Genomic DNA, 27,963 nt, shown 5'->3' on the forward strand with positions numbered 1-27,963 from the left:
AGAGTCAGTAACCTTTTAAAACAAATGAACAAATATGTCTTATTTTGATGGGCATTGTGTGTGTGTGTGTGTGTGTGTGTGTGTGTGTGTGTGTGTGTGTTGTGGTAGTGGTGTGGTGTGGTGTGGTGTGGTGTGGTGTGCGTTCTGGATGGGACCCAAATTCTGGTCTCTTGCTTGTGGCACAAATATTTCAACTGTGGGGTCATCTTCCCCACCCATGGGTTTTTCATTCTTGATTTTGTGTTTTAATAAGAAAACCATAGACACACACACACACAACTGTATGAAGAAATAAACATAAGCTGAAATATTAACATCTCCCCGTTTCTCCCCTCCCTCTAGAGAGAAAGGGCTTTCTAGAAAGTACAGCTTTATGAGGTGAGGTTTGAGATGCCTTTGTTCCCAAAATACCCATCATGCAGGTCAACCTGTGTTGCTCAGGTTGGAAGGCTCTAGAAACATGTGGCAAAAAACATTTGGATTAAGCAATAGACTCACTAGGTTCCTTCCTCGCTGCTGTGGCAGATGGCCGAGGAGAAGCACTTAAGGGAGGAAGGGTTTGTTTAAATCTCATGATCTGAGGGAATATTCTCCACAGTGGTGAGGGAGCCTGGATTGCAGGAACTGGGGCCGCTGGACCAGTGACATCCCTAGTCTGGAACTTTCACACCCAGGGGTGGTCCCAAGGTGATTCAAAATCCCCTCAAGCTGGCCATCAAGATTAGCCATCACAGTGAATACAATTCACACCTTAGTGTCACAGTCCTGAGCCACAGGTGAAGTGTTCAGCAGTCAGGAGTCAGGAGCGGCCACACCAGAGAGCTCAGATCTATGTCGTCCAGCCTTCCTTCCCCTCTGTGAAGAGCCACACAGCAATCGGGAGTCCTCTTCCAGCTCCTGTGTGTGTGTGTGTGTGTGTGTGTGTGTATCTGCCACCTCCCTTCATTTTCTCAGAACTGGACACTTTACACAGTCTTTTGTCACGTGTTCTTTTTCTCTTGATAAAAGATATACCTCAGAGACCTTTCCGCATCCACACGTTGAGCTCTTCCTTGTTCTGTTATTACTACAGACTGGGCTGTTTCATAATCTTTCTCAATTATGTTGCTATTATTCTGCCTTTCAGTCTTGTATGCTAATGTCTGCAAAAAAAATCCTGTGTTTAAGTCTACACACAGCACAGCACACACCACACACACACACACACATGCCACATACAAAACATACATGCACTATATACAACACAAACTAACACACACACACACTACATACACCACACACACACACACACATACACACACACACACTACTAAACAGACTCAGCAAATTGTATTTATACAGTGGAAGGAGCAGTTAAGAATTTAGGAAAGCATGGGGAACATGGGAAGAGCTGGAAAGGGAGAAGGAGGGATGGGAATGATATAAAGGTATTATTCATATACAGAATTCTCAAAAATTAAAAAGTTCAAATAAAACAGTCCTGAGGAAGCTTGTTCACCCCTTCCACCTCGTGAGGGCAAATGGAGAAGGCGCCATGCATGACCCCAAACTGTTCTTAACCAGACTCTGACCCTGCAGGCAGGGGCTTTGAACATGGACGTCTCAGTTCTCAGTTCTCAGTTCTTCCCATTGTTTATGAGCTGCTTGGCCCACAACATATGCACGTGCATGTAAGGACACCTTCCATATGCACACGCATGTAAGCACACTTTCCATACACGCACACATGCATGTAAGCACACCTTCCATATGCACATGCATGTAAGCACACCTTCCATACGTGCGCACATGCATGTAAGCACACCTTCTATACACACATGTATGTAAGCACACCTTCCATATGTACGCACATGCATGTAAGCACACCTTCCATTCGCATGCACATGCATGTAAGCACACCTTCCATATGCACGCGCATGCATGTAAGCACACCTTCCATACGCACATGCATGTAAGCACACCTTCCATACACACATGCATGTAAGCACGCCTTCCACACGTTTGCAGTTGCATTTACAGGGCATAAGAATCCTCGGTCACTCAAAGAAAGATACGTAAGTTCCCAAGTTGCATAGACTTGGCCAAGTTTTTTCTAATCTCTACTTCCTCCTAAAGATGGGGCTCTCCCAAAATTGTCAGCCTTGGCTTTTAACAGACTTCAAAAGTGGTATCAATAACACAGACCGAAGATGGTTTATTTACCTATAATGTAGATGGGAATATTTTATTTTTAACTTTTCTTGTCTTTCATTAGCAGGAAGACTGACCTTTGCATATTTTTGCTTAATATGTATTGATTATACTTATTGATTGCATTTAGTGTGACATTTATATGCATGCATACATGTATTCTGATCAAGCACAATTTCTCTTCATCTACCCTCCCCTACCACCCCAAACTCCCAAACTCTACCATTACTCTTCATTCAAATTCTCTCTCTCTCTCTCCTTCCCCCTCACAATCTCTCCCTTTTGCACATGAGAGCAAACATGTGCTACTAATCTTTCTATCAGCATCATGTCCTCCAGTCCCTTCCATTTTGATGGAAATGGCGTGATTTCCTCCTTCTTCGCAGCTGACTAGCACTCTCTTATGTATACAGAGAACGGTTCTTTATCCACTCATCCTAGGCGGCCACTTTGGTTGATGCCAGTTTTAACTGTTGGGAGTAGCACTATTGTAAACACGGAGGGGCACATGTGTCTTGGTTTACTGGTTTTCTTTCCTGTGGTTACATGCTCAGAATAGCTAGATCACATAGTAGACCTATTTTTAGTTTTTTGAAAAATTTTACACTGTTCTCCTTAATTGTATTACTTTTTATTTTTACCAGCTGTGTGAGAAGCTCTGTTTTCACCACCATAGTGTCTAGTCTTACTGACTATGTGACCTTTGAGTCTTACCTGAAAGCTCTCTGTGTGGCTAGGCTGGCTATGGTTCCCACCTATTCACATCCTGCTCTTCCAAGCGACAGACTTCATGTGTCTTGCTATTTTTTCTCAGATATTTCTTCCCATTTGGTTTTGTTTATGGCCTAGGTGGTGGTGGTGATGGTGGTGGTGGTGGTGCTGCTGCTGCTGCTGCTGCTGCTTCCTCCTCTCCCTCCTCCTCTCCCTCCTTCTCCTCTCCCACCTCCTCCTCTCCCTCCTCCTTCTCTCCCTCCCCCTCCATCTCCTCCTCCCCACCTGCCCCTCCTCTTCTTGCTCTTGGATACTATACAATTTTCCCTTTTGTTTTAACTGAAATTAGTCACCAATCCAGAAGTATAAAAGAAAACACAGCCACATTTCACTCTTCAAAATAGACACAAGACCTTCTTCTCCCATCCTAAACCTGGGATGCTTTTTGGATTTGGTGTTTCGTTGTTTGAGTCATCTAGACTTTGCCTCTGACTGCAGAGTGAGTTGGAAATCCAGTGTTACTGTTTGTGCTAGTGTCCAGACTGAGCTCTAAATACCCCTGAGACCTGGTTGGTTGGTTGGTTGGTTGGTTGGCTTTGGTTTTTGTTTGTTCTTGAGATGACATTTCTCTGTGTAGCCCTGGACATCCTGGAACTTACTCTGTAGACCAGGCTGGCCTCAAACTCAGAGATCTTCCTACCTCTGCCTTCAGAGTGCTGGGATTAAAGGCATGTGTCACCATGGCCCAACTATTTATTTTTTAGTTCAGACTTTGCATTTATACTTCTTTGCCATTGGGCAGTTAATTCCTCATTGTTCCTGGTGATTTGTTAGCAGGTTTCATTCTCTGTGACATGGTGCCAATGGCTGTTCCTTCTCCAATATTTTGCTTTCTTAAGTCATGTTGACTTTTCTATTGCTACAATAAAAAGAAGTATTGCTATAAAAAGAAGTGCTGTCTTTTTCTTTTCTAATTGCATTGGTCAGTAATTTCAAATCTGTTGTTTCTAGCATTTTACCACTTAAATTTTAATGGATTTTCCCCCAAAATATTCTTTCTGAGTTTGGAGATAGTTGTGTGTATTCTCTTCTTCTTTTTTAAATTTAAACTTTCTTCTTTTTGCAGTTTCATGAATGTGTACAATGTATTGTGATCATCATCACCCTGTTACTCTGTTACTCTCTCTCTCTCTCTCTCTCTCTCTCTCTCTCTCTCTCTCTCTCTCTCTCTCTCTTGTTTCTTTCCCACTTTTGGTGACCCCTTTTGTGGGAAAACTGCTAATTAAGGTCAAAGTCTACCATTGACCGGATAGCCTTCTGGGGCTCAGCATGTAATAGGGGGGACTCAGGGCTTCGTCTTCTCTGACCTTGTCTGGGGAATTCTAAGCCCCACATACACCTCTACCTGAAGAATGTCACAGAGCCTCAATTCGATTACAGGATCCGTTTCCTTTCTCCTGATAAAACGTGTTCAGCCAGCACCTGAGATTCCTGAAACACCTCCCCATCCTAGTGAGGCATTCACTGCCCCCAAGACCCTTAACCAATGGTTTTTGTCCATCCTGGATGTTCCTACCTTTAGTCCCCCAAAACCTTAAAAGCCTTGAATGACTCTAAGGAAAGTTGATCTGCCTCCGGGTTGCTGGTCCTGGTGTGGTCATTCACTGTACATACCTGCAGGGCTTCTGAACCCCCAACACTCACCCCCACATGAGCAGGGAGACACACATCCTTTATCCTTCCCAACTATCCCCCTCTTATTTCACGTCTTGTGTGTGTGTGTGTGTGTGTATGCATGTAACTGCAGCTGCATTGTGATCATGACTGCAACAGCCGTGCTCTATCTGGATGACAGCATTTTGTAATACTCCAGCTCTGACAGTCTTTCTGATCCCTCTTTAATGTTCTCTGGGCCTTAAAAGTGATTATAGAGATGCCCTACCGAGGGTTGAGTGTTCGACAGTCATTTTTGCTCAACCCTTTGACCGGTTGAGTCTTTGCATTAACAGCCGCCCAGTGCAGAAAGAAGTATCTCTGGCCAAGACTGAGAGAAGCACCAACCTATACATATCAATATGATATTTATTGACAAGTTTGACAACATGTCATTTAGCAAAGCATCCCTAGTAAGTTCCTCCCTAGGACCTGTGACCTCTCTGGCTGTAGATCTTGGCCAGGTCCATAGTACCTAGCATGCTCCCTGGTACAGGCTTTAAATTGAACCGGGAAGCGGAGGCTACTACAGAGCAGTCATGCCACTCTGGCACCGGTGGGCATTTCTTGCCTGGAGAGTCAGACCACAGGGTCCAGAGCCTTCTATCACTAGAAATGTGAGGCTCTGTCTTTTTTTTTTTTTTTTTTTTGATCCAGTAATAAATTTTGACAAATATGATTATTTTGCCACCAGTTTTTTAGATCCAAAGCAGTTTTTGACACATTTTGTAATCACGTCCTCACTTTGCTGGCTCACAGTGTCAGAGGTTCGGTCTATCATCATCATGGCAGGAAGCATGGCAGCGTGCAGGCTGGGGAGGAAGCCGAGAGTTCTGCATCTTGATCTGACTGCATCCAGGGGAGACTGTCTTTCAGGCAGCTGGGATGAGGGCCTCCAAGCCCCCCCTCACAGTAGCACACTTCCTCCAACAAGGCCACACCTTCTAATAGTGACACTCCCTGGGCCAAGCATGTTCAAGCCACCACAGCAGGCAACAGCAGAGTCTCCGTAGTCAGTTCACAGTCCTCCTTGGCCACCTCCTCCAGTTCCTATGGCAATCCTGGCTACAGGTTTCTATTTGTTAATGTATTACTTTAAAACTTTGCTTAAAGAATATTGTGAGATTATATTTTCATCACATGTGTTATATTTACCAGGTTTGCTGGAGTGTTTATTCTGCCTCTGGGGGGAGAAAAAGAGTTCATGATTTTTTTTTTTTTAATTCTCTAGGGAAACTGAGGGTAAGGACATACTGTTTATCTTTGTTTTAAGTTTTTTTTATACACGGAGATAACCCATAAAATCATCTATATTATTATTTTGGGGTGGTATAATAGTTTTCAGCAAATATATGAAGAAATAAACAATGTCAGTTTTTATCCAGCTGCCTCTAAAACTTTGAAAGATTGCGTTTTGAAATATGTCCATTGTCTTCCCTTAATTGTAACTCCCTTGAGCATTTCTCGTCCAAGTGTCCCCATTCCGTCGGCACACATTTACAGAGTGGCTGCCCTGTGTGCTGCCCTGAGGTACACAGTGTGGGTGATTCATGGCAGCACACGCTCTCATTCCCGGGATGCTGCCACGCGGAGGAAGCTTTCGCTGAGGTGAATTTTATTCTAAAGCAATGCTTTTCATCATTGAATATTAGAACTCTGGGCTCTGTGTTTACAGATCGACTATTGAGGGATCCATTAGTCGTCCCTGGATCTGGAGCAAACACCTTAGTCCGGGCCGTACACACCTACAACAGACTGTACTGCCTGCACATTTGTGTCCGCTTGCTGCTTCTGATGCAGGGCTGCAGGGTGAAGGCACACAGGCCTGTAGGTTGGGAAGGCTCAGCCCTGCCTTGATGGTGTGACTCACTTCTCTTTGACTCCTGAGCTTTAGGCCTCCAGTTTGTAAGATGGAGTCCCTAATCTTTTTCTTCTTGTGGGATAAGTAGACAAAGCATATGTACTCAAATCCATAAAACACAGCTGGCTTCAGAAATAACGGTTCCTTACTGATTTGGTGTCTATCCAGATACCTGGTTCAGTCTTGGGCCGTGGGACGCACAGTTACGTCTGGATTGCTTGAAAGCGCTCAGCTGGTGTCCTTATTTTCCAGATATACTCAGTCTATTCAGCATCCATGTCCATCCAAGTTGCCTAAGTACCTCTTTAGGACTCAAGTAGAAGCCTGTCGGTGAAACTTGGAAGCTCTCGTGTTCCCAAGAAGCTTTTAGTTCAAATTACTGGGTTGACCACAGAAGCCCTGTCTTCTATCACTGTGTACCCCTGCGGACCCGTGAGGACCCCTGCGGGCCCCTGTGCGCCCCTATGGACCCCTGAGGACCCCTGTGGGCCCCTGTGTACCCCTGAGGACCCTTGAGGACCCCTGCGGGCCCCTGTGTGCCCCTGCAGGCCTCTGTGTGCCCCTGCGGACCCCTGAGGACCCCTGCGGGCCCCTGTGTGCCCCTGCGGACCCCTGAGGACCCCTGAGGACCCCTGCGGGCCCCTGAGGACCCCTGCGGGCCCCTGAGACCCCTGCGGGCCCCTGTGGACCCCTGAGGACCCCTGAGGACCCCTGCGGGCCCCTGTGTGCCCCTATATGCCCCTGCGGACCCCTGAGGACCCCTACGGACCCCTGAGGACCCCTGCGGGCCCCTGCGTCACCTCTGTGCCTTCTTCAGGCTCTTCTCTGCCTGCTCTTCCCTGTCTCCCGTGAGGCTGGCTCAGACCTGCCGTGTCCAGCACAGGGCTTCACACCTTGCCTGCTAAGGGTCAAGCCCACCTCCATCCCTCCGTCCCGGGTGCGTAGCACCGAGCTTGTCCTGATCTAAGCACCCAGCCTATGTCTGTGACCCAGTGTTACAGGATCACATGTAAATGAGATTTTGCCACTTCAGTTCTCTGAGGATCCGAGTAAAAAATATTCTTTAAAACAAGTTTTAAAAGGGAGCTGGGAAGATCAGTTCCATCTCTCAGCTATTGAATATGGTGCGAAAGTGTGAATTTCCTAAAAGACCCCAGGGTATGGCGCTGTGATTGAGACCTGGAGACTCCTTTCATTATTTTTGCTTCGCCAGAAAGGTTTGAACCTTTTGGATATCATTTATTCATACAGTCTTAGCTCTTCTAAAATCAGTTTCCTGATCCCCTGATTGGCCCATAGTATTTGAGCATTGTTATGAAGTTCAATCCGATGTTCTGACTTGTGACCACCTCAGGATAATTAGCATCATCTTCCTTTTATCATTTCTTTATGGTTAGTCTGTTAAAAATCCTCTTGCAGCCTTTTGAGATATATAGTATATTTGGGAGAATTATATTGACCCTGGGGTAATAGAATAACAGAGCTGATTCTTCCACCTCCGTAACACTAAGCCTCCTAGCCCGCCTCCCCTCTTCCTCGGTTTACCCTAGCCTCTGGGAGCCACTAATCTCTCCTCAATTTCTGCACGATGAACCCTTTCTGCCCCGACACAGGATGCAAATCGGTGACGTTTGTCTTTCTCTGCTGACACTTCAATTAACAGACCACCCACGTTCCTGCAACGTGACAAGACTTGACAGTTTTATTTTTTATGGCTGAGTTGTATTCCATTGTCCATAAATACTTTATTTTCCTTCTTCGTTTGTTAATAGACACCCAGACTGATTCTACAACCCATTGGAAACCGCACTGCAATCGGTGTGAAAGCGTGCTTTCTATCTCTTCTACACAATGATTTTATTGCTTTGGGGGATACACTCAGTTCTTAGTGGTGGCTCCATATTGCTTTCTTTAGTGGCTACACTGATTTGTATTCCCACCCTTGTTTTGTAAATTATCTTTAGCATTAATTATTATTATTGTTGTTGTTGTTGTTGTTTGGATTTGGTTTTTTCAAGACAGGGTTTCTCTGTATAGCCCTGACTATCCTGGAACTCACTCTGTAGACCAGGCTGGCCTCAAACTCAGAAATCCGCCTGCCTCTGCCTCCCAAGTGCCACCACCACCCGGCTTATTATTATTATTTATTATTATTATTATTGTTATTATTACCATCCTCATCATCAATCCTTTTGAAGACAGTCATTCTAACTAGGGTAAGGTGGTATCTAACTATAGTTTTGATTTGCCGTTTCCTGATTAATGGCGATGAGCATCACCTCCGACTGCCACTGCCCAGTTTATTCAAATGAGTATTTCTAACAGAGCCTGGAGGCCACACCACTCAGACACTGGCTCATGGAACTCAGGCACAGATGCACTTGCAAAGCTGTGGCCCCCCTCCCCCACCTCACTTAGCCCCTTCCTGCTTTCTTAACAATGCCAGTGATTTTATAGTTAAACACCCACCCTCCAAAGACTGCTTCAGTACCAGGAGAGAAAAGACAGCCGGGGAGGACTGAATAGAGATGGGGCTGCCGGCCATGGCCGCTGCCTTTTCTGTTGCTGTTGGATTTCATAACTACCTTGTGACAGCAACATCGCTGGAGTCGCTCTCCTTCCATAGAAAACAAAACAGAGAGAAGGTAGCATGTTTGAAGCTGGACGGGTCAAAGAGGAGCCATCTGTGCACCGTCTAAGCAATCAGTTTGTTTTTTTCTTTTCTGCATGTTATGAACATTATCACAGATCTATTTCCTTCTTTGGCCAGCCTTCTAGAAAACCCTGAGCCAGCTGATTGCCCATTCATCTCGAATATGAGAACTGTTAATCTTCCGTGCATCTCAGCTTCCTGTTTCCGTTCCTTCTGTTGGCTTCTCTGAGATAATAGCATTAATCACATGTATAGTTGAGAAGCCTTTGTCCTGCAATACTTGGGACCAGGAGGGTTAGAGATTGCAGACTTTGGATATTTGCATATTCACAATCAGAGAAGCCTTGGTGCCCGGAAGCACATGCACGCTGTTACATTTCATGTGTACATTGTGCAGAGCCTGGGGGTCACTATACAGGATTGGACTTGCCTTCATCTCCGCCATAGCTCACCGCGTGAGGTCAGCAGTGGAGCCGTCCACTTACGTAGCACCTCAGTGCTCAGAACGATTTGGGTTTCAGGTTTTCCTATCAGTGAGGCTCAGCCTATACGAACCGTGCAGACACTATGGGGTGTTTGAGCAGAGCATGGCATAAGGTGACACTCCGTGAGTGTTAGAAGCTTCTAACCCATAATGAGGCTTGATAATAAGTCATGGAGACATAGTAGTTCAGAGCACTGGATGCTCTTCAAGAGGACCCAGATTCGATCCCCAGCACCGACGTGATGACTCCCAGCCGTCTGTGACTTCAGTTCCAGGGGATGTCACCTTCTTTTGGTGCCCTTGACACTCTACACATGTGGTGCACTGACATACATGCAGGTCAACACCCGTACAAATAAATACAGTTTAGAGTAGAGAGAAACTGGTCACGGGACATTTCTTTACTTGACACAGACTTGCTGAGTGGCCACAGCAGCCAGTCACGGCCGAATACAAATATGTATTGACATCATATCCAAGGCCCAGAAAGAATGTTGGCACCAGCATCCACCAGGCTGGCCTTCTCAGGCTGGAGTAGCAGAGTCTGCACTCTCTGGGGACCTTGTTTCTATATCCAGGAGGATTCCCTGGCCCAAGGCTCAGTTCCAACCCCTCAATCAGTCCACTGCCTTTCAAATATAGCTTTGTGCAAGGACCAAGCCTTGGACATCTCACACTGGGTCAGGCTGCCAACCTCATACAGGGCTTCGGAGTCCTGAAACCACAGTTCCCTTGGGAACTTGGACTGGGACAGACATTTCCCTGGGTTTCAGGACCTGATCTCCGTGTCTCTGTGGACTCCCAGGTTGGCTGTGTGTATAGCCTGGGGTCAGCCAAACAACATCCTCATTAATATGGAATCAAAATGGCCCTTCATGATTGGCAACCAGGGAGAGTGAGGTAACCGGGTCTCATACCTGCCCAGTGAAGCTGGGAGAAAGTTGATCAGGGGTGTGACCCACCCACCAGGCCTTCCCCAGGAAACAGAAGTCAGCGCCTGTAGCAGCAGGATGCCAAGTGGTCGGCTGTCGGTGACCCCTAGATACATTGCGATAGTGGTGATGGCGGCAGCTGCCAGCAGCTGCAGGGTGTTGTGTTCCGTGTGCTTGAGAGTCCTCCCACTGTACCTGGTGAGTGAATGCCATAACCAGTTGCTGTTTTGCAGATAAGGAAATGGGAGCTCAGAGGAGTGGTGTTCTCGGCTTAAAGTCACAAACCACTAAATGCTGGAACTGACATTAAACCCGTATTGGCCTGGTGCTAAGTCCTTCTCCCTCCTCCTTTCTATGGTTTCCCTGTCAAACGGCCGCATCCCAGCCTCTGGGTGGGCAGAACTGAATTACCACACTGCCTGTGTCCTGAACGCTTGGTAGCTTTTCATTTTCTTAATAATAATTTAAAACCATCACCCCCGAAAGCAGTTAATATCGTTCATGGCCCTGCTGCTCAAGGCTTTTCTGCCTGCGTGGTGGAGCACAGCATTAACTGTAATCACCAGCTGCAGGCACAGCCAGGCTGCAAACTGCTCGGTTTGCTGAGTTGGGTGGTGTCCAGAACGTCCCTGGTCAGAGCTGGGGTTTGCTTATCTTGACTGTTCTCTGAAATAGAATTGAGAACATGAAGGAAATGCAAGCTCGGCAGTCAAAGGGGAGCAGAGGCCAGGGGAGCCTCACCGGCCTGGGCTGGGGGCTTCCAGGGGAATCCCTGGATTCCTTTTATTAAGATGGGGGTAATGGGGAGATGCTTCTAGAGGAGACAGCTCAATGGTGAAGAGCACAAGTTGCTCTTGCAGATTTGAGACCCCAGTTTGGTTCTCAGCATCCTCATGGTACCTCACACTGGCCTATAACTTCAGTTCCAGGAGATCTAACGCCCTCTTCTGGCTTCCACAGGCACTGCGTGCACATGGTACACATACATACACTCAGATACACACACACATGCACAACATACATGTATGCAGACGCACACACATGCACACACACACAAATCTTAGAAAAGAAGACAATCTTACCTGATGGTTGTTGGTGTGGACTTAAAGCAGTAAGTACAGAGCTCAGTGCTTGGCTATCTTAGATGCTCATTACTTGCCCTCCTTCTCCTGTCTGTCAACGCCCTTCAGTGTGGCACACCGTTGATCTGTATCTATCTGGAAGTGCTTTTTTGATATGTGCTCTAGACAACTTCAGTTTCCTGCCCTGACACCGTAATTGATCACAGGTGACTGTAATATACTCTGGGAAGAAAAGCTGCTGTCCTCCATGGATGGGGTGAACCCCACAGTCCCCAGGGTGCCTTCTGTGTCACATATTGGTGCTTGTCACATATTCCTGTTGTTGGCTTCATACTTGTTCAGCAGAGACGACCTGGGGTGGCTGGAAGGTTAGACGTAGCATGCATGTTTAGAATTATTTCACATTTATCAGTCTTTTGTTGTCATAGACAGACACCACCTTATGAATTAAGGCCTCTCAGCTTCTCTCTTCTGTAAAGGGGGTCTCCATCGCAGCTCTTGATATCTCCTGACCTGGGTTAAATTATGGCTTTAACTTTTAAAATGAAAATGTCTTTAGTTAGCCAGAGATTTATCCCCCAGTCATGCAAGGCCCTGGTCCAGACCCTTTCTTCATAATCATTATGCTGATGGCACATTAAACTTGGAAAAGTGTGATTGCCTTGAAATGTCCTGATTTACACAGTGCCTATTTCCTTTTGAGGATGCCACAGATATCTGTGAATTGTGGCCCTGTACCTCAGGACTACATTTTCATACCACTCTCTGCCTGTGGAAAATTTCCCTCTGAATTCCAAAAAAGATTCTCGAAGTATTGCCTATATGAAGGTTGAGAGCCAAGATGTTCCCTTTTTCCTTTACTTTCAAAAGACAATTTATGTAGCAGGCCCTGGGCAGAGGTCCTCTTTAGAAGGTTGGGGTGGGGGGAGGGGCTCTGCAGGAAAATGGCCAAACATCATGATGATATAGTAAATTTGGTCTGGGGGAAAATATAGGCCTTACTTGATAGAAAAGACTTAAAAATCATTAATCAGTTATGTCTCTGGGCTGGAGAGATGGCTCTGTGGCTAAGAGCATTCATCCATTGTTCTCGCAAAGGACTCAGGTTCAGTTCCTAGCACCCACAGTAAGCAGTTTATGAACAACAATTATACCAGTTCCAAGGTTCCAATTCCCTCTTCAGGCCTCAGCGGACGCCTGCACACAGTACATGCAATAAAACAAACATACATGCATGCGTGTAAAAATAAATTTTAAAATACATTTCTAATTACGCTTAACAAATTACAGTGGTCCTCTAAGCCTTGCCAATGAAATCTTGGTAAGGGAAGAGGCAAAGTCAGTCAGTCCCCTGCTTAGGAACTGGACAGACTTACAGACAGTGACCAGGACCTTCCCCTGGATTCTCCCTCCAGACCTGGCTTGTCATTTAGGGCTGGCGTTTCTAGCCAGGAGAGAATCTCTACATCCTCCCTTAGGTACCATTTTCAAGCACATACCATCCCGTGCCCAGGCAGGAAGGTGATTCCTAAGGTGGCCTCACCTTTCCCTGCTTGAGCAAGGACTGGGGGCAGTGAAACTCACCTCTCATGGGTGGACAAACAGATTGCACCCTGTGGCAAAGCGTAGTCTCGTTTTGCAAATGATGGGGTAGCGGGTGGGTGGCAAATGGATTACCTGATCTCAAAGGCCACACTAGGTTCAAATCAACCCTGGCTGGGACCCATAGCTGTCTTCAGTCTTGTCCCCACATTCACAAAAGCAGAAGGAAATGGCTTCCTTTCTTCTGTTGAAGCCAGACAGACCGACAGAAGCATGAGTAGCTCAGCCTATTGTGCTATGGGCCGCACAAGTCCGATGAATCCCAAACAAACAAGTCCATGTCGAATGAAGATAATCTTCAAGGGTATGAAATTTTTCTTTAGCTAACCATGGCATAGGAAGAGGCAGGAAGACAGAAGTCCCAAGGCAGCCAGTCCTTCCCACTTTAGTGTCGGCCTCCTGCTCCATGTCAGGTGCCGTGTCCAGCATCCCACAAAGAGGCCGATACCCTCCCTGTATCTATGCATCCCAGTTCCCAGGTGAGAATTGGGGGCCATGAGTGGGATAAGGGCCAAAGAGTGAGCAGTTGGAATACATGAGAGGTTCTCCTCCACACTAGTCACTAGTCCACTTTCCTGTCCCTCTCAGAGCAGACTGACAGAAATACACTCCATCTGAGGCTATAAGGAAACACGCATGCTCATGCATATACACGCACACACACACACACACACACACACACACACACACACACATGCATGTGTGTTCATCCAAGGTCATGTGGGCCTTAAGAGGCAGTTTCTGTGTTACTTAAGGATGAAATTGGTGATCACATTGGAAGAGGACATGGGATCAGCTGATGGATGGGGGTCTCAGAGAGAGCTTAAGGAGATGCTCAGTGGCTGCTCTTCCCAAGGATCCCAGTTAGGTTCCCAGTACCCTTGCTGAGAGGCTCAATACAGCCTAAAACACCAGCTCCTCTATGGGTGTCGTGCCTGTGACGTACATGCACACAGACACACATGTATGCACACAAATTAAAAATTTCTAAAAACAAAAGGAAAGAAGGAAGGAAGGAAGGAAGGAAGGAAGGAAGGAAGGAAGGAAGGAAGGAAGGAAGGAAGGAAGGTACCACCTTGGTACCACATCCTGGTACTCTCCAGAGGCTCCCTACCAAAAGCAGACCACTCAGCAAACACTGGCTCTCCCTAAGATCAGCTTCTCCTAGAGCTGAATTGCAGCATGAGGTTCAGGAGGGAAGCTAAAGGGCTCCCCAGATTCTTATCCTTTTGAGGTGAACCCTACTTCACTCCAGGGAAGATTCTCACATTATGACACAAAAAGACTCATCCAGCTCAGTTTGCCATAACGGCATACCTGAAGCCCAATATTATATAAAGAAAGGGAGGTTTATTTGGCCTACAGTGTTCAAGGCTGAAAGTCCAAATCACATGGCATCGCTGTGACCGAGGTCCCACCAGCATGTCACATCAGCATACATGCCATCATGGCGGGAATGTGTGGGAAGGGAGGCGTCACGCTCCAGACAGGAAGTCAGACAAGAGGAAGGAGCTGGTCTTGCTCTTCTATGACAACCCATGCTGAAAAATAACCCAAGTCCCCTGGAAAGTGTCTGAACCCCCTTCCAAGGACGGGGTGCCTCCAGATGACTGACCTTCTCCTGAAGTTCCATTTCTTAAAGGTTCCCCAAGTCCCAGCATCACCACTGGGGACCAAGCTGGCACCACATGAGCACAGACCATTGGTAGAATGTAACAGTAACCCAAGGCACACTTGCCAAAACAGGGGGCGGGGGGCAACTGGGGGAGAAAGTCCATTTGCTCCCTGTTTCTAGTATCAGTCTCACTAGACTTCCCTGCTATGGCTGCTTTCCCTTTCTTCCCATGGAGGGCATCCCTTCCCAGTGCACACACAACAAGGAGCCCCCTATACCATTGTCGGGGTGAGTGTCTCTGCAGTTCCCATGCTATGGGTCCCAGTTGTGGTCATACCTTATGCTGAGTTATCATGGCCTCTTGCCCTCTGAGGCCTGCTGCACCAGACTTGAGCTTCCCAAGATCAGGAACCCAAGAACAATGACTCCTGTCTGGTCAGGACCTGGAACATAGAGTACTTGACTGTTGATGGACTGATATCCGTTTGCTTTAGTCAGTCTCCACAAAAGGGGCCAGAGCAGGGCATCTTCCTTGTCCCAAATACTTCAACGCAAACCCCACCTCTGGCTACTGATGGAGCACAGCTATCTTCTCGCATCCAACCTTCTTGCTGGAGATGAGCCTGTGTTCTCATCTCCATGGAGACACAATCTCTGCAGCACAAATTCCTTATTTGATTTAGCCACTTTCATTCTTTAATCCCCTTTCTTGGCAGAAAAGTGATTCTTAAAAAATCAGGTCAGCAAAATTGATTTGGAGAATCAGACTCAGTTCCAATTTCTAATGAAGAGAATTGCAGTGGTGTTAGGCAAGTCCGTGGAGGCTCCGGAGCCAGAAAGGCTAGCTAGCCCCCATGTCCCTAGGATGAGAAGCCAGGCCTGCCCACAGAGCAGTCGCCATTGGCAACAGCCCCCTGACCCCAGCCTGTGAACATAGATATGAGGGGTATTCTAGTTAGGATTATGGCTGTGCTGAAACACTCAAGCAGGAGGAAAGGGTTTATATGTCCCATGCTTACACATCACTGTTCATCATCAAAGGAAGTCAGAGCAGGAACTCAGATAGGGCAGGAACTTGGAGGCAGGAGCTGATGTAGAGGCCATGGAGGGGTGCTGCTCACTGGCTTGCTCCCCATGGCTTGCTCAGCTGCTTGTTTTGGGGCAGGGAGCGTTGTTTGCAGACAGGGTTTCTCTGTGTAGCCCTGGCTGTCCTGGAACTCACTCTGTAGACCAGGTTGGCCTCAAACTCAGAAATCTGCCTACATCTGCCTCCTAAGTGCTGGGATAAAGGCATGTGCCACCACTGCCTAGCTCAGCCTGCTTTTTTATAGAACCCAGAGCCACTTGCCCAGGGGTGACACCACCCACCGTGGGCTGCATCCTCTCTATCAATCATTAATTAAGTAATGCCCTACAAGCTTACCTACAGCTCAATGTTTTCCCAGTTGAGATCCCCTCCTCTCTGATGACTCTAGTTTGTGTCAAGATGACATAAACCTAGCCAGGATGGGGGCGGGGAGGAGACCCAACGTTCCCACTCTCTAGTGGCCTTGCTGCCTTTGTCTGTGACAGAAGGTCTCCCTACTGAATCCTCTAGGTCCTCATGTCTCCTTCCCTACATTGCCACAGACAGACAGACAGACAGACAGAGACAGACAGACACACACACACATATATACACACCCTGGGGGAAGGTGCGAAGAGTCAGTCTGTATTAAAAGAGAACTCCTGGAGTAAGGCTGAGAGCTTCTCGGAGAGGGCTGCTTGCAAGCCTGGCCTCTGGGAACTTGTATTTTAAGAATGTTCCCACCATCCCATTCCCAGAATTGATGGGGGGTTCTCCGTGCCTCCGTCTACACACAATACAGTGTAAGTGGTGCAGTGCCATCCGTCTGGCGGATGGATGGAACCCAGGGCGGTGTGCAGCACAGAGTGACTTTCTGACCAGCACTCAGCACAAGTCCCCAGGAACTGAGTCGCTAACGAGCTTCATGTGGCATGTTAAAATGTCGGGACGGTGTGCTGGCTTTGCAGGTAAGAGGCACTTGCTGCTCTTGTAGAAGATGCAGGTTCTGCAGCCAGAACCCACAGGGCACCTCACAGCCGTCTGTAACTCTAGTTCCAGGAAAGCCACCGCCCTCTTCTGGCCTCCTTGGGTACTGCAAACACATGGTGCTCTTACTTATAGACAGGCAAAATACCCATACACATCAAATAAAACAAAACGTGATTCCATGAGGAAGGCGCACACACTGGGTGGCCCCAGCAGGACAGCTGTGGGGGCCTATGCCCTATTGGACTTGGCCATGGGCTCCTTTCCTTCTGTGACTGTGATTTTGACCCTTGATGGTGACAAGCCATGGCCAGGCACACAAGTCATCCCTAGTCCTGAGTCCTCCCGGCCGTGGCCTTGGGGACCTTCAACCTCAGGTCTCATTTCCTTAGCCCTGCACTGTTGTTTTGATTCCCAGAGCCCTGGAGATAGTGAGCATGCTTTCCCAGAACCCGTGTGGATCTCGTCACCATACACTGCACAGGCAGAACTCCGCTGTGCTGACAGCCACAGGGAGGGAGAGGGGTGGCCCACACCCCCCAAACAGGTGCATATTCTCCTTCGTGCAGAAACACCAAGACCCATGACCCCAACCTTGACCTATGAGATAAGAAGAAAAGGAAGAGATGTCAATGGAGCTCAGGAAAGCGGGAGGTTGAAGGCTGAGACCCTGTGTTGTGTCTCCAAACTACAGCGTCTCCGCCCTTCACCTTCCCCGTTCCTTTTCTTCTTATCTCATGGGTCAGGGTTGGGGCCGTGGGTCTTGCTATTTCTGCATGAGGAAAGAGCACAGTCACCTATTTGGGATGGTCAACCCCTCTTCCTCCCGATGGCTGACAGGACAGGATATTACTGTCTGAGCAATGTATGGTGGTGAGATCCACATGGGTTCTGGGGCCAGATCCTCACGGACACTGAGATAACATTGTCCTCTTCTCTTTAGAGGCATAAATAAATAAATAAATAAATAAACGATCAGACAAAAAAGCGATTTTGTCTGCCGCAAGCTGATGACAGCTGAGTAAGGCTCCCAGCTCTATGTGGATGATACTGACTTCCGGGTAGGGTGGACCGGAGGTTATTGGAACCTAGAGGTAGGAGCTTGGGACTCTGCCTCTGACTTCATTCCACAAGCATGCAGGCCGTGGAGGTCCAATGTGAGAGGAAGATGTTGAGCACGTCCACGGTCTCCACAAGGGTCATTAAGGAAGAGCTTCAATGGCCAAAGGAAGAATTAATTAGTCAGGGGAGGCAGAAGAGGCCAGAGGGGACAGGCTTCCCACCAGAAATCCACTTCTGTCTCATCAACATGAGCCACTCGTGAATCCTCTTGAGGACCCTCGTGCCTTGAGGAGGCTCAGAGGGAGGCTGGCCCTGCCCTTCAAGGGGCAGCTGCTGGTCAGTGGGGCCTCACAGAGCATACATGAAGGCGAATGTCACATGAAGGTGACAGTACCATATCCCAAGCCATGGTGCTGAAAGAACAACTGAGGCACACACAGGCCCAACCCCAGCAGGAGCCGGGAGGGCTTCCTGGAGCCGGGAGAGCTGGTGCCTTCACACACACTCTTCCCTCCCCCACATTGGTCATCACAGGGGAGATGAATGTAGCAACTCAGAACCACTTTACAGGTGACGACGGCAAGGGTCTCAGGTGGCCTAGAATCAACATATGAGGTTGATCTCTATGCCCCGCCCACCCAGAAACCCTGAGGGAACCACATTGTGTCCAAGGGGATGAGAGAAAAGAGACCCTCCCCTCCCCCCAGGATCTGTGCTTTGGGTAGGATACTGAAGAGGAACAAGGAAGCCTGTCACACAGGCAAGCCATTCTGTTCGTGTCCGGCACAAGTCTGTAAAATGGGTGCAGAGCTGGTGAGGTCATTTCTGTGAGACCCCGGATATCTATCCTGATCCACACCAACCCAAGGGTTGGTATGCATCACCACACTCGGTCACTATGCAGATGCCTTCAGTGCCACCCCCACCTGAGAAGGAAGCTGAGGTTCCCAAGGTGGGGGTGGGGCGGGGAGAGGAGACACCCAGACGCATACGGCTCTGAGGCCTCCATCAGAGACCCAACATCCAAGGCTACTGCGTTCTCTGCTCTGCTTGGTATGAAAGAGAGTGCTAAGAAAGCCAGGACGCCATTTCAGTGTGTTTGCAGAGGCTCTTATTCCCCGGCCCGCCCCTGCCGGCTGGAGCCTGTTGTTTCAGAATCCCAAAACTAATCCCGGGATGAAATTCCCAAAGCCCTGACGCCATCGCTTCGGGTGTCGGCTGCCACTTCTATCTCGCCTGTTGGGCGGCTCTGGTTTTATGTCTCCACGAAATTGAATTTCCCCAGTGTGAAAGATTCTCTTGCCAGGAGGCTTCCAGGGTTTATTCTCTTCACAAAGAAGGGCCATTTTGGGGGTGCTGCGGCACAGAGGCTGCAGGACCTGAAAGCTAACAAGGCCCCTGCTTCTCCAGCGCTGAGCCTCTGGGTCAGTCGGTAATGTGGCTAGGCAGACAGTGGACCACTCGTGCTCTTCTCCTGACTCTTAAGGTCTGCAGTGACATGCACGCCCAGAATAAATGGGCAGTGTGCCTTGTCGTACTGTGTCACTTCATTGCCTTCCTGCAGGCAGCGCCACTGCAGACGCAGAGAATTAGCAGAGTCTGCAGGGAAGAGCTACAGACACGTTCTGGGGTATGGGCCACGCTTGCTGTTGCCAAGAACTGGGCTCTACTGTGCCTCAGTTTCCAGCTCTGTAAGCAAGGGTGGTGACTGAGCCTATAGGGCCAGCATGGGGCTTAAAAGAGACAATGCATAAGTGTCACTTGTCACGGTGCTCTGTGTACCACTGAACAGTCATCAGGAGCTAACAGCTGCCCCTGTGTCAGAGGGGTTGGAGGCGTCACCAGATCCAGTCTTCACACCCGTCCTAAGGGTGGGACTTGGGTCCTCATTTGACAGATGAAGAAACACAGGTTTGGAGCAGTGATGTTTCTTACCCGAGGTTGCTCAGCTCCTTAGAGGCAGAAACAGGATGATATGCAGCCACAGCTCCTGCAGAGAATTCTGTACCTGCTCCAGAGTGAGGGCCCGGCTCTGTCCGCTAGCAGAAAGAAGCTTTCTAACGACCAGTTCTGTGAGGCCTGTCGCTCTCACCATGTCAGACAGCAGATTTCAGATGACCCTGTGCATTGGCTTACCAAGGGGTCCTTCTTCCCTTCCTATCCCTCTGGAGGCCAGGAACAGTGACAGGGGCCCAAAGTTAGCGTGACACCAAATGCCTGTGATCTGGGCACTCAGAGGCTGAGGCAGGAGGATGTGGTTGAGTCCAGTCTGGGCGACATTGTAAGTTTCCGGTCGGCTGGAGTCTGGTAACAGACTATCACATGGTAGATGGAGGAGATGTGGGGCCTCATGGCAGCCAGGGCTTTGTGCCCAAAACAAGGACAAGTGTATGGGGGTGGAGCGATGGACTGCACATGAGGTCTCCTCTCCAGAGCCGGAAGCTGAGGCGATAGAGAGCAGCAAAGAATGAGGTGTCTCATCTGTCTCACTGTCTCTGCCTCTCCACCCTCTCCCTCTCTCCCTCTCCCCAGCCCACACACATAGACAAGGGGTGACATATGATGTGTTGGCCTTCAAGGCTTAAGAGTTTATGGGGTGAGGGGTAGAGCGAATGATTTGGAACGCTGGCCTCCCGAGTCTGTGACTTCTGAAGTGCATGAGGAGCTCTTGGCAGCTGGTGTGCAGAAGCAGGGCTTTGGTAGCTCACGTGCCAGGCGCTGTTAGAGGACGCCATGTTAGTTCGCTGGAGCTGCCGTGATAAATGGCCGCAAACTCTGTGGCTCGCTGCAGCAGAGTTCCGTCCCCTCAGTTACAGAAGACAGAATCTCAAAACAAAGATGTAGATAGGCCCTGCCTTAGCCAGGGACACTACTGCTGTGACAAATCACCATGGTCAGAGCAACTTGGGAAGGGAAAGCAAGGTTCATTTGGCTCAGACCTCCACATTCACTGAAGGAAGTCAGGGCAGGACCTCACACAGGGCAGGAACCTGGAGGCAGGAGCTGATGCAGAGGCCATGGAGGGGTGCTGCCTACTGGCTTGCTCCCCATGGCTTGCTCACCTTGCTTTCTTATAGAACCCAGGACCACTAACCCCAGGGATGGCCCCACCCACAATGGGCTGGGTCCTCCCCCATCAATCACTAATTAAGAAAATATCCTGCAGGCTTACCCACAGCCCTATCTTATATGAAGGCATTTTCTCAAAGGAGGTTTCCAGCGACTCTAGCCTGTGTCAGGTTGACATAGACTCCCTACACGGTCTTCTACCCTGGAATCCTCTAACTCCCGTGACTCCCTCCACACTGCCTTTCCTTCCCCTGTGTGTCTGTCTCCTGTGTCTGTAATTCATGCCCACCTGGGTGCTGTACATTGATCTCACCTCAAGACCTTCAGCCTAATTATACCTGCCATGCCCATCCTCCCAAACGATGTACCACGTGTGGCAGACTGAGACGTGGGCATGGCATTTCAGGGGTTGCCCTCCCCCTGCTCCAGGGATGTATGCACACTGTCTGACTGTCTCCCCTCTTATGGAGGCAGAGGAAAGGACTCCAATGTTAGCTGGCGTCCACAGGGCAGGACCCTCCCCTACACACTTAGCATTGTCCGCCCCTTGTGGAGAACTGCCTCTAACCTGGGCTTCATCCAGAGTGTAACAGATAAACACGTGCTCAGGCTACACTTTCTGAGGAGCAGAGCACCCCCCCCCCCCGTTAGCACATCATATATAGTTAATCTCCAGAGAGTATACTGCTTAAAGAACTGTGTGTCCTTGGGAAAAGTACATGATCTCTCTGTGCCTTACTCTCGTCTAAAAGATGAAGACCCAGTAGCATCTACCTCACAGGCAATCAATCAAACAATCAGACAAACAGGACCCTGACGCTACTTTGTCTGTGCAGAGGAAATGGAAGTGACAGTTAGCCTGCACTACCTCCCAAAAGAAGCAGCAGACAGACCAGTTTGATCCTGTCATAGTGAGATATTCCTGGAGAACAGGGGTGGACAGGGAAGGGCTAAATGTTGCCTGAGCACCTGAGGGGTGGGGGTGGGGTGGGGCAAGAGACCTTCTTTGATATGGGGCAGCTAGAACGGATAGAGAAGTTAATGGCTTTGGAGGTAGGGACTGAGGAGCAGAGAAGGGAAGGCTGAGGCTGTGGGAGGGTCTTGTCTGCTCCGCTGAGCGTGCATAATGGAGTAAGGACACCTCTCTGCTAAGAATCTTTCAGGAGGCTGGGTGTTCAGAGCAGGGCGGTGCTGGCTCTGGCCAGTGGGCAGGGGACGGGGCAGATCTGCTGAAAGCATCAGGGTGGAGCTGTCTGGCCCCTTCCAACCCACCCTGCCCTCCATTGGCTCTGCCCCCACACCCTGCTCTGGGATGGCGGGGAGGTGGCTCATCAGATACCTAACTGTTCCTGATGGTTTGCCTGCCTCATGGTACTTGGCTAAGAGCAGACCTGGAAATCTGTCTGTGATGAAGAAGTCTGGAGTAGGGAAATGCTTGGGAGATGGAGGCAGGTGTTGGCAGGTGCTGAAGATCATAGCACAGGATGCCTCACATCTAGGTGAAAAGCATGGAATTCATTGCTGGTCGCAGACTGTTAAATTCTAGGGGTGACGCCAAGGGCATTAGCACATCTCCTCCAGGAACTGGGTGCTGTAATTGAGTCAATAAATCCTGATGTGGAGCCCAGTGTCCATGTTCAGAACATGTTGGTGGGTGGAGAAACAGAAGGTTCTTCCCTGCAGACTTGGGGAACTTAGCTACAGACTCCTCTGAATTCTACTGATCTTCCAGGAGGGGCGAGGCTGGCTCAGGGCAGTGGGCTATCTCAGTAGAAGCCAAGTGAGAAATCCCAAGCCTCTCAGTCCATGCCCCAGCCCTGGGGCCAAGGTGGGCGTGGTCTCTTCAGCTCTACTCATTCCACAGTACTGTCCAGGCTGGTTCAACGTTTAAGATATCCCCTAATTATCAGCTTTCCCCCTGGCCTGCCTTCAGCCTGGCCTCCAGCCCTGACCCCTGTACACTGGCTCCCATCCGGCCTCCAGAGACATCTTTCCAAAGCCTAATCTTGATCCCACCACTTGACCCCTTAAAACCTTCAAGAGTTCCCTGTCACCGTGAGTTAAGGCTCCACATTCAGTGTGTCCACTCTCCCCTCCCTCTGCTCCAGTCCTCCCCCTTCTTTGCCTCCTCCTTCTTTGCCAAACCCGCCATGCCTCTAGAGCAGCCCAGACTTTCTTTAGCTGTCTTCTGGCAGAAGCATGGTCCTCTCCTCAGAGCCTCCTGCTGTCCCAGCTGGAGCTCTCTGCAGAGTTACCCACACTGACAAATCCCAGTCCCAGGTTAGTCCCAGAATCCCCTGCGCTGATAGCCTTGGACACAGAGCTATCCCTACTAAAATTTAGGAGCGGGATGGAAGCTCTCAGCTGATGTGGCCTCCGTTTACCCTGACACGGGTAGCCTGTTAACTGTACATATGGGCAGGCTACTACTCCCCAGCCTCCACTCAGCACTCAATGTTCATAAAGGCTGCCCTGGCCCAGGTCTTCACAGAGAGCCCTTCTCCCTGCCTATGCTAGGAAGGCAGGGGACCTCAGACATCCGAGGCCTGGACTCTACCCCAGAGATTCTGATGTCATATCCCCCAGGTGGAGTCAGAATGGCAGGGTTGTTGAAAATGTCATCCACATGATGATAACATAGCTAGTCAGCTTGGGATCCGAATCAAAACAGCTTATAGGAGACCGTCTCTCCAGGGGTGTACCTCATGGTCCTCTGTGAGACTGAAAATGACGCCCATGTCCTGGGCCCATTTGCCCATTGTTCATTAAATTGAGATGCACAGGAGGGGAGAACCTAGGTGTCAACATCCAAAGGTCCATCAGATGCTTCTGATAGTAGTCTTGAAGCCACTGTGCCTAAAGGTGACTTCTACCTCCTCCCTCTTCTTCTCTCTGTCACCCAGTCAGTCTTGATGACCTAGGCACATCATGTCCTGCTTCTCTCTAGGAACTGGAAATCTGTGGTGTGTCTGGGGAACCTGGCCCCTGGGTGAACGGGCAGGACACACTCTTCTTTAACCTGCTAGTGGCCCCAAGGGTGAGAGGACCCACCCTCAGTGGATGTTGCTGGTCTATGCCTGTGTTTAGACTTCTCACCCTGTTGCTAGGTTTATCAAAAGGCTGGGGCTCTGCTCAGTCAGAGGCTAGGGTCACATGTGGGTCCCCAGAAGCCCCTGGAGCTGACTGGGGATGCTGGTGAAGGGAAGGTGTGCCTGTGGATCTCTGCATCTTCCTTTGCAAATGTGAGGTCTGCGGCCAGGCCGTTGCCACTGATGGGGCATTAACTGTCTGCATCCTGGTATAGTGGGCTGCCCACTCGGCTGGGGGGTGGGGGGGTTAGCAGCGTTTTAAAGCTCTCAGATAGAGTCTCCACATACAGGAATGGCTGCCACCCCGGAGGCAACATGTTCCCTCAGCTCTGGCATTTAGAACTTGAGGTAAAAATGTGCCCACTGTAAAATTAGTCACTTTAAAATGAACCATTCAGTGGCATTTACAATATTTATAGCGCTGTGTGGCCATCGTCCTTGTCTAATTTCAAAACATTTTCGTCACCCAGGGGGAGCCTGGTACCCATTGCCAGTCGTTCTCTGTTGTCCGCAACCCCGAGTGCCTGGCACCTGCCAATGTGATTTCTATCTCCACAGTTTAATGTGCTCTGGATATTTCATAGTGACCTTTTAGATCTGACTTCTTTTATTCAGTGTAATGATTCTGAGGTCTATCTATATCTGTCACACATATTCCATCCCGTCTTATGACTGAATGATATTATGTGGATACACACCGTCTATCAAGATCAGTGGGTGGCTGTACGCACAACGCCGGGTACATGCCAAACTCCTCAGATGTGCAGTCATGTTTGCATATGACCTTTGTACATCTTCCTGTGTGTTAGCACAGAGTTATAAGAACCCTGAAGTTCTTATAATACCTAGTACAATGTAAATCCATATAAGTAATTGCTATATTGTCTTATATGGGGAACACAACAAGAAAAGGCTGAAATGTGTTCAGTATAAAAAGATTTAGTTCTCCACATTTGGGATAGGGGACACATGCAAGGTGGGTACCAGGTGTCCAACACAGACAAGGCTGGCAATTAATGTCTGACATTAGACTCCAGCAATGGGGACAGGAGTGTGACGTAGAAGGAAGGCAGGAAGCCCTGTGTCAGGGTTTTACTGCAGTGAAAAGACACCATGCCCAGGGCATCTCTTATAAGGGAAAACTTCTAATGGGGGCCGGCTTACAGTTTCAGAGGGTCAGTCCATTATCATCATGGCGGGAAGCATGGCAGCGTCCAGGCAGACATGGTGCTGGAGGAGCTGAGAGTTCTACATCTTGATTCGAAGGCAAACAGGAGAGACTCTGTCTTCTTCAGGCAGCTAGGAAGAGATTCCCCTCTGCACTGGGAGGAGCTTGAGAATAGGACTTCAAAGCCCACCCCCACAGTGACACACTTCTGCTAACAAGGCCACACCTCCTAATAGTGCTATCTCTCATGGGCCAAGCACATTCAAAGCACCACACTCTGGATGCAATGACTTAATCCTCCCCTCCATCCCCAGGAAGAGGGAGGGAGGGGGGAATCACGTGTAGAGCTAAGAAAGAACTTTCTAGATTTTTTTTGCAGGAGGGAGAAACTGAGGCTCATGGGTGCAAGTTTTCTCAGGATCTTACTAAATTTTAGTTACTGACAATGCCAAGATATAGGCAATTCCCTGGGCCCTTGGCTCCTCCGCTAACACCAGACTGCCTGTCGGCTCCAGGTGCTGGGGGCTGCCTGTATGGCCTGAAAGTTCATGAGCTGTGACCAACCATGTGACTCTCAGTTCTGTCTTCTTTCAGGTCACCATTCTTGTCAGCCTGGCCCTCGCCTTCCTCGCTTGCATTGTGTTCCTGGTGGTTTACAAAGCCTTCACCTACGACCACAGCTGTCCTGAAGGATTTGTCTACAAGGTAAGGGGCTTGGGGCAGGCGATAGTCCTAGATGACTGTCAACAGGGGGATTATTGATGCCTTCTCTTCCCTGGTGGCCATATTTGGGTCTGTTGATCCCCCATGGACTGTCTGAAACACAGCTCGTGACAGGAAAAGAGTTATCATGTCTTTCTGAAGGACCAGTCTCAGGTAGGCTCTAGAGTTTCATGGCAAAATCAGCGAGGAAGTGGGCCAGCTCCAGATTGCACATGAGCAGTGAAAGATGGAGCCTAGTCTCAGGCAGGCGCTAGAGTTGCTACCACGAGGTCAGGAAGTGGGGCAGCTCTAGCTGCATATGAGCAGTGACAGAAGCTCGCTGATACTCAATGTTGACTTGCTAATCTTCAGAAAGCTCTGATTCACATGGATCTTCCTGGCTAGCTGGCCAATTTCTTACATCAGGGTGTCCCCAAAGAGACAGGAAGACAGAGAACAGAGCTTCTAAGGTTTTCTCCCAGCCTGTGTCCAGACCCCTGACCCTCAGGGTCCCTTTCTTCCTGACTGTTGCTTTAGATGCCCTCTTTACATCAAAGACTTGGGGGGTCGTCTTATTCATTTGGATACTTATGTATGCCCAAACAGTGAAATAATTGAGCACAAAATAATAATAATAACAATAATGATAATAGATAAGCCTTTTGGGTAGTGGGACTCTCAATACATGTTAGTTGCAATAAAATTATCTGTTTTAAATCTGAAACAAGTGGTGATAATTTTTATAATCACCATTTGCTAAGTATTTTCTGTCAGGCTATTTACTAGAAATTTTCATAAATGTTATCTCTACTGAACCACACAAACATTATGAAAAAAAATTAGATTTATTTTGTTCCCACTTTCCATAAGAAGTAACAGAAATTTAAGTATTTAGGAAATCCCAGTTAAGAGGATTTCCCAAGACATCACAGCTAGGATGACATCCCAAAGTGGAGATCAAACAGGGAATGTTCTGACTTGTTGGGTGGTGCTGGCACATGCTCCATGGGGCGACACTCTTAATGGATAAAAGCTGAAGCTCTTAAAGAGTGAAGACAGCTAAATAAAGCATGTTTCATCCCCACAAGGGGATTCTGTAGACACTTGACAGAGAAAAAGACAGACTTCCCTAACATTGCCTAGTAAAGGGAGAAAGTTCTACTTATGCATGAGGAGAAAGGTCTTTGCTTGGTTTTCTCAGGAGGAAATTCTAAAAAGAAAATTTTAAATACCAACTATGGACACTCAGAGGGGTGGAAGGAAGCAGGGGCAGGGACAGCATTCGTCCAGAATTAGCTCACTAGATCGATTTCTTAAAATATGTAAATTTCTGCCTTATTTGACAAATAAATAAGAAAAGGTAAACCCTGGAAACAAGCAGAGAACCTAGGTCTGTATCCGCTGGGGGAACTCATAGTGCAGCCTATAGACTAGAGAGCCTCAGGGGAACATAAGGGTGCGCCTTGACCCATTACGGGGCTGACAGGGGGGAGCCATTGTAGTCTGAAGGCACCATCAGTTGAAAGTGCCTTGTCATGCATCCAACCTGTGGGATGTCAGAGCTAAGTTAGCACGGCTTGACTCAGCATTTTCCATGAGGCCTACAGTTGGCCAGAACCATCTGGAACAAAGCCTGTTTTGTAACATTAACAAGTAACACTGCTTTAACATTGCCATAACATTGCTTTAACAAGGGACGACATGGTGGTCCACGCCTTTTGTCCCAGCACTTGAGAGGCCAAGGCAGGCGGATCTCTGTGAGTTTGAGACCAGCCTGATCTACAGAACGAGTTCCAGGACAGGCAGGTCGCAGAAAAACCTTTTTTCAAACGACACACACACAGCTTTATGTAATTTATCGCATACTGTGTGGAGCAGAGAAACAGGACTGCAGGGTATGCATTCGTATATCACATAGTTGGAAACGCCCAAGTCAGCCCCTTATAAACAGAGGACGTTTATAGCCTAAGGACACTA

The 27,963-nt window shown here is 48.7% G+C and overlaps 1 protein-coding gene across 1 annotated transcript in view; it reads left to right on the forward strand.

The window, feature by feature from the left end:
• Nsg2 (neuronal vesicle trafficking associated 2) overlaps nucleotides 1–27,963 on the forward strand; it is a 60,682-nt gene that overhangs the window by 31,926 nt on the left and 793 nt on the right. The window contains exon 4 of the mRNA XM_052195227.1: nucleotides 25,879–25,989. Within this exon, the coding sequence (XP_052051187.1) occupies nucleotides 25,879–25,989 (111 nt within the window). The remainder of the gene's footprint in view (nucleotides 1–25,878; nucleotides 25,990–27,963) is intronic.

Source organism: Apodemus sylvaticus, chromosome 10, assembly GCF_947179515.1.
Source record: "Apodemus sylvaticus chromosome 10, mApoSyl1.1, whole genome shotgun sequence".
Taxonomy (NCBI): domain Eukaryota; kingdom Metazoa; phylum Chordata; class Mammalia; order Rodentia; family Muridae; genus Apodemus; species Apodemus sylvaticus.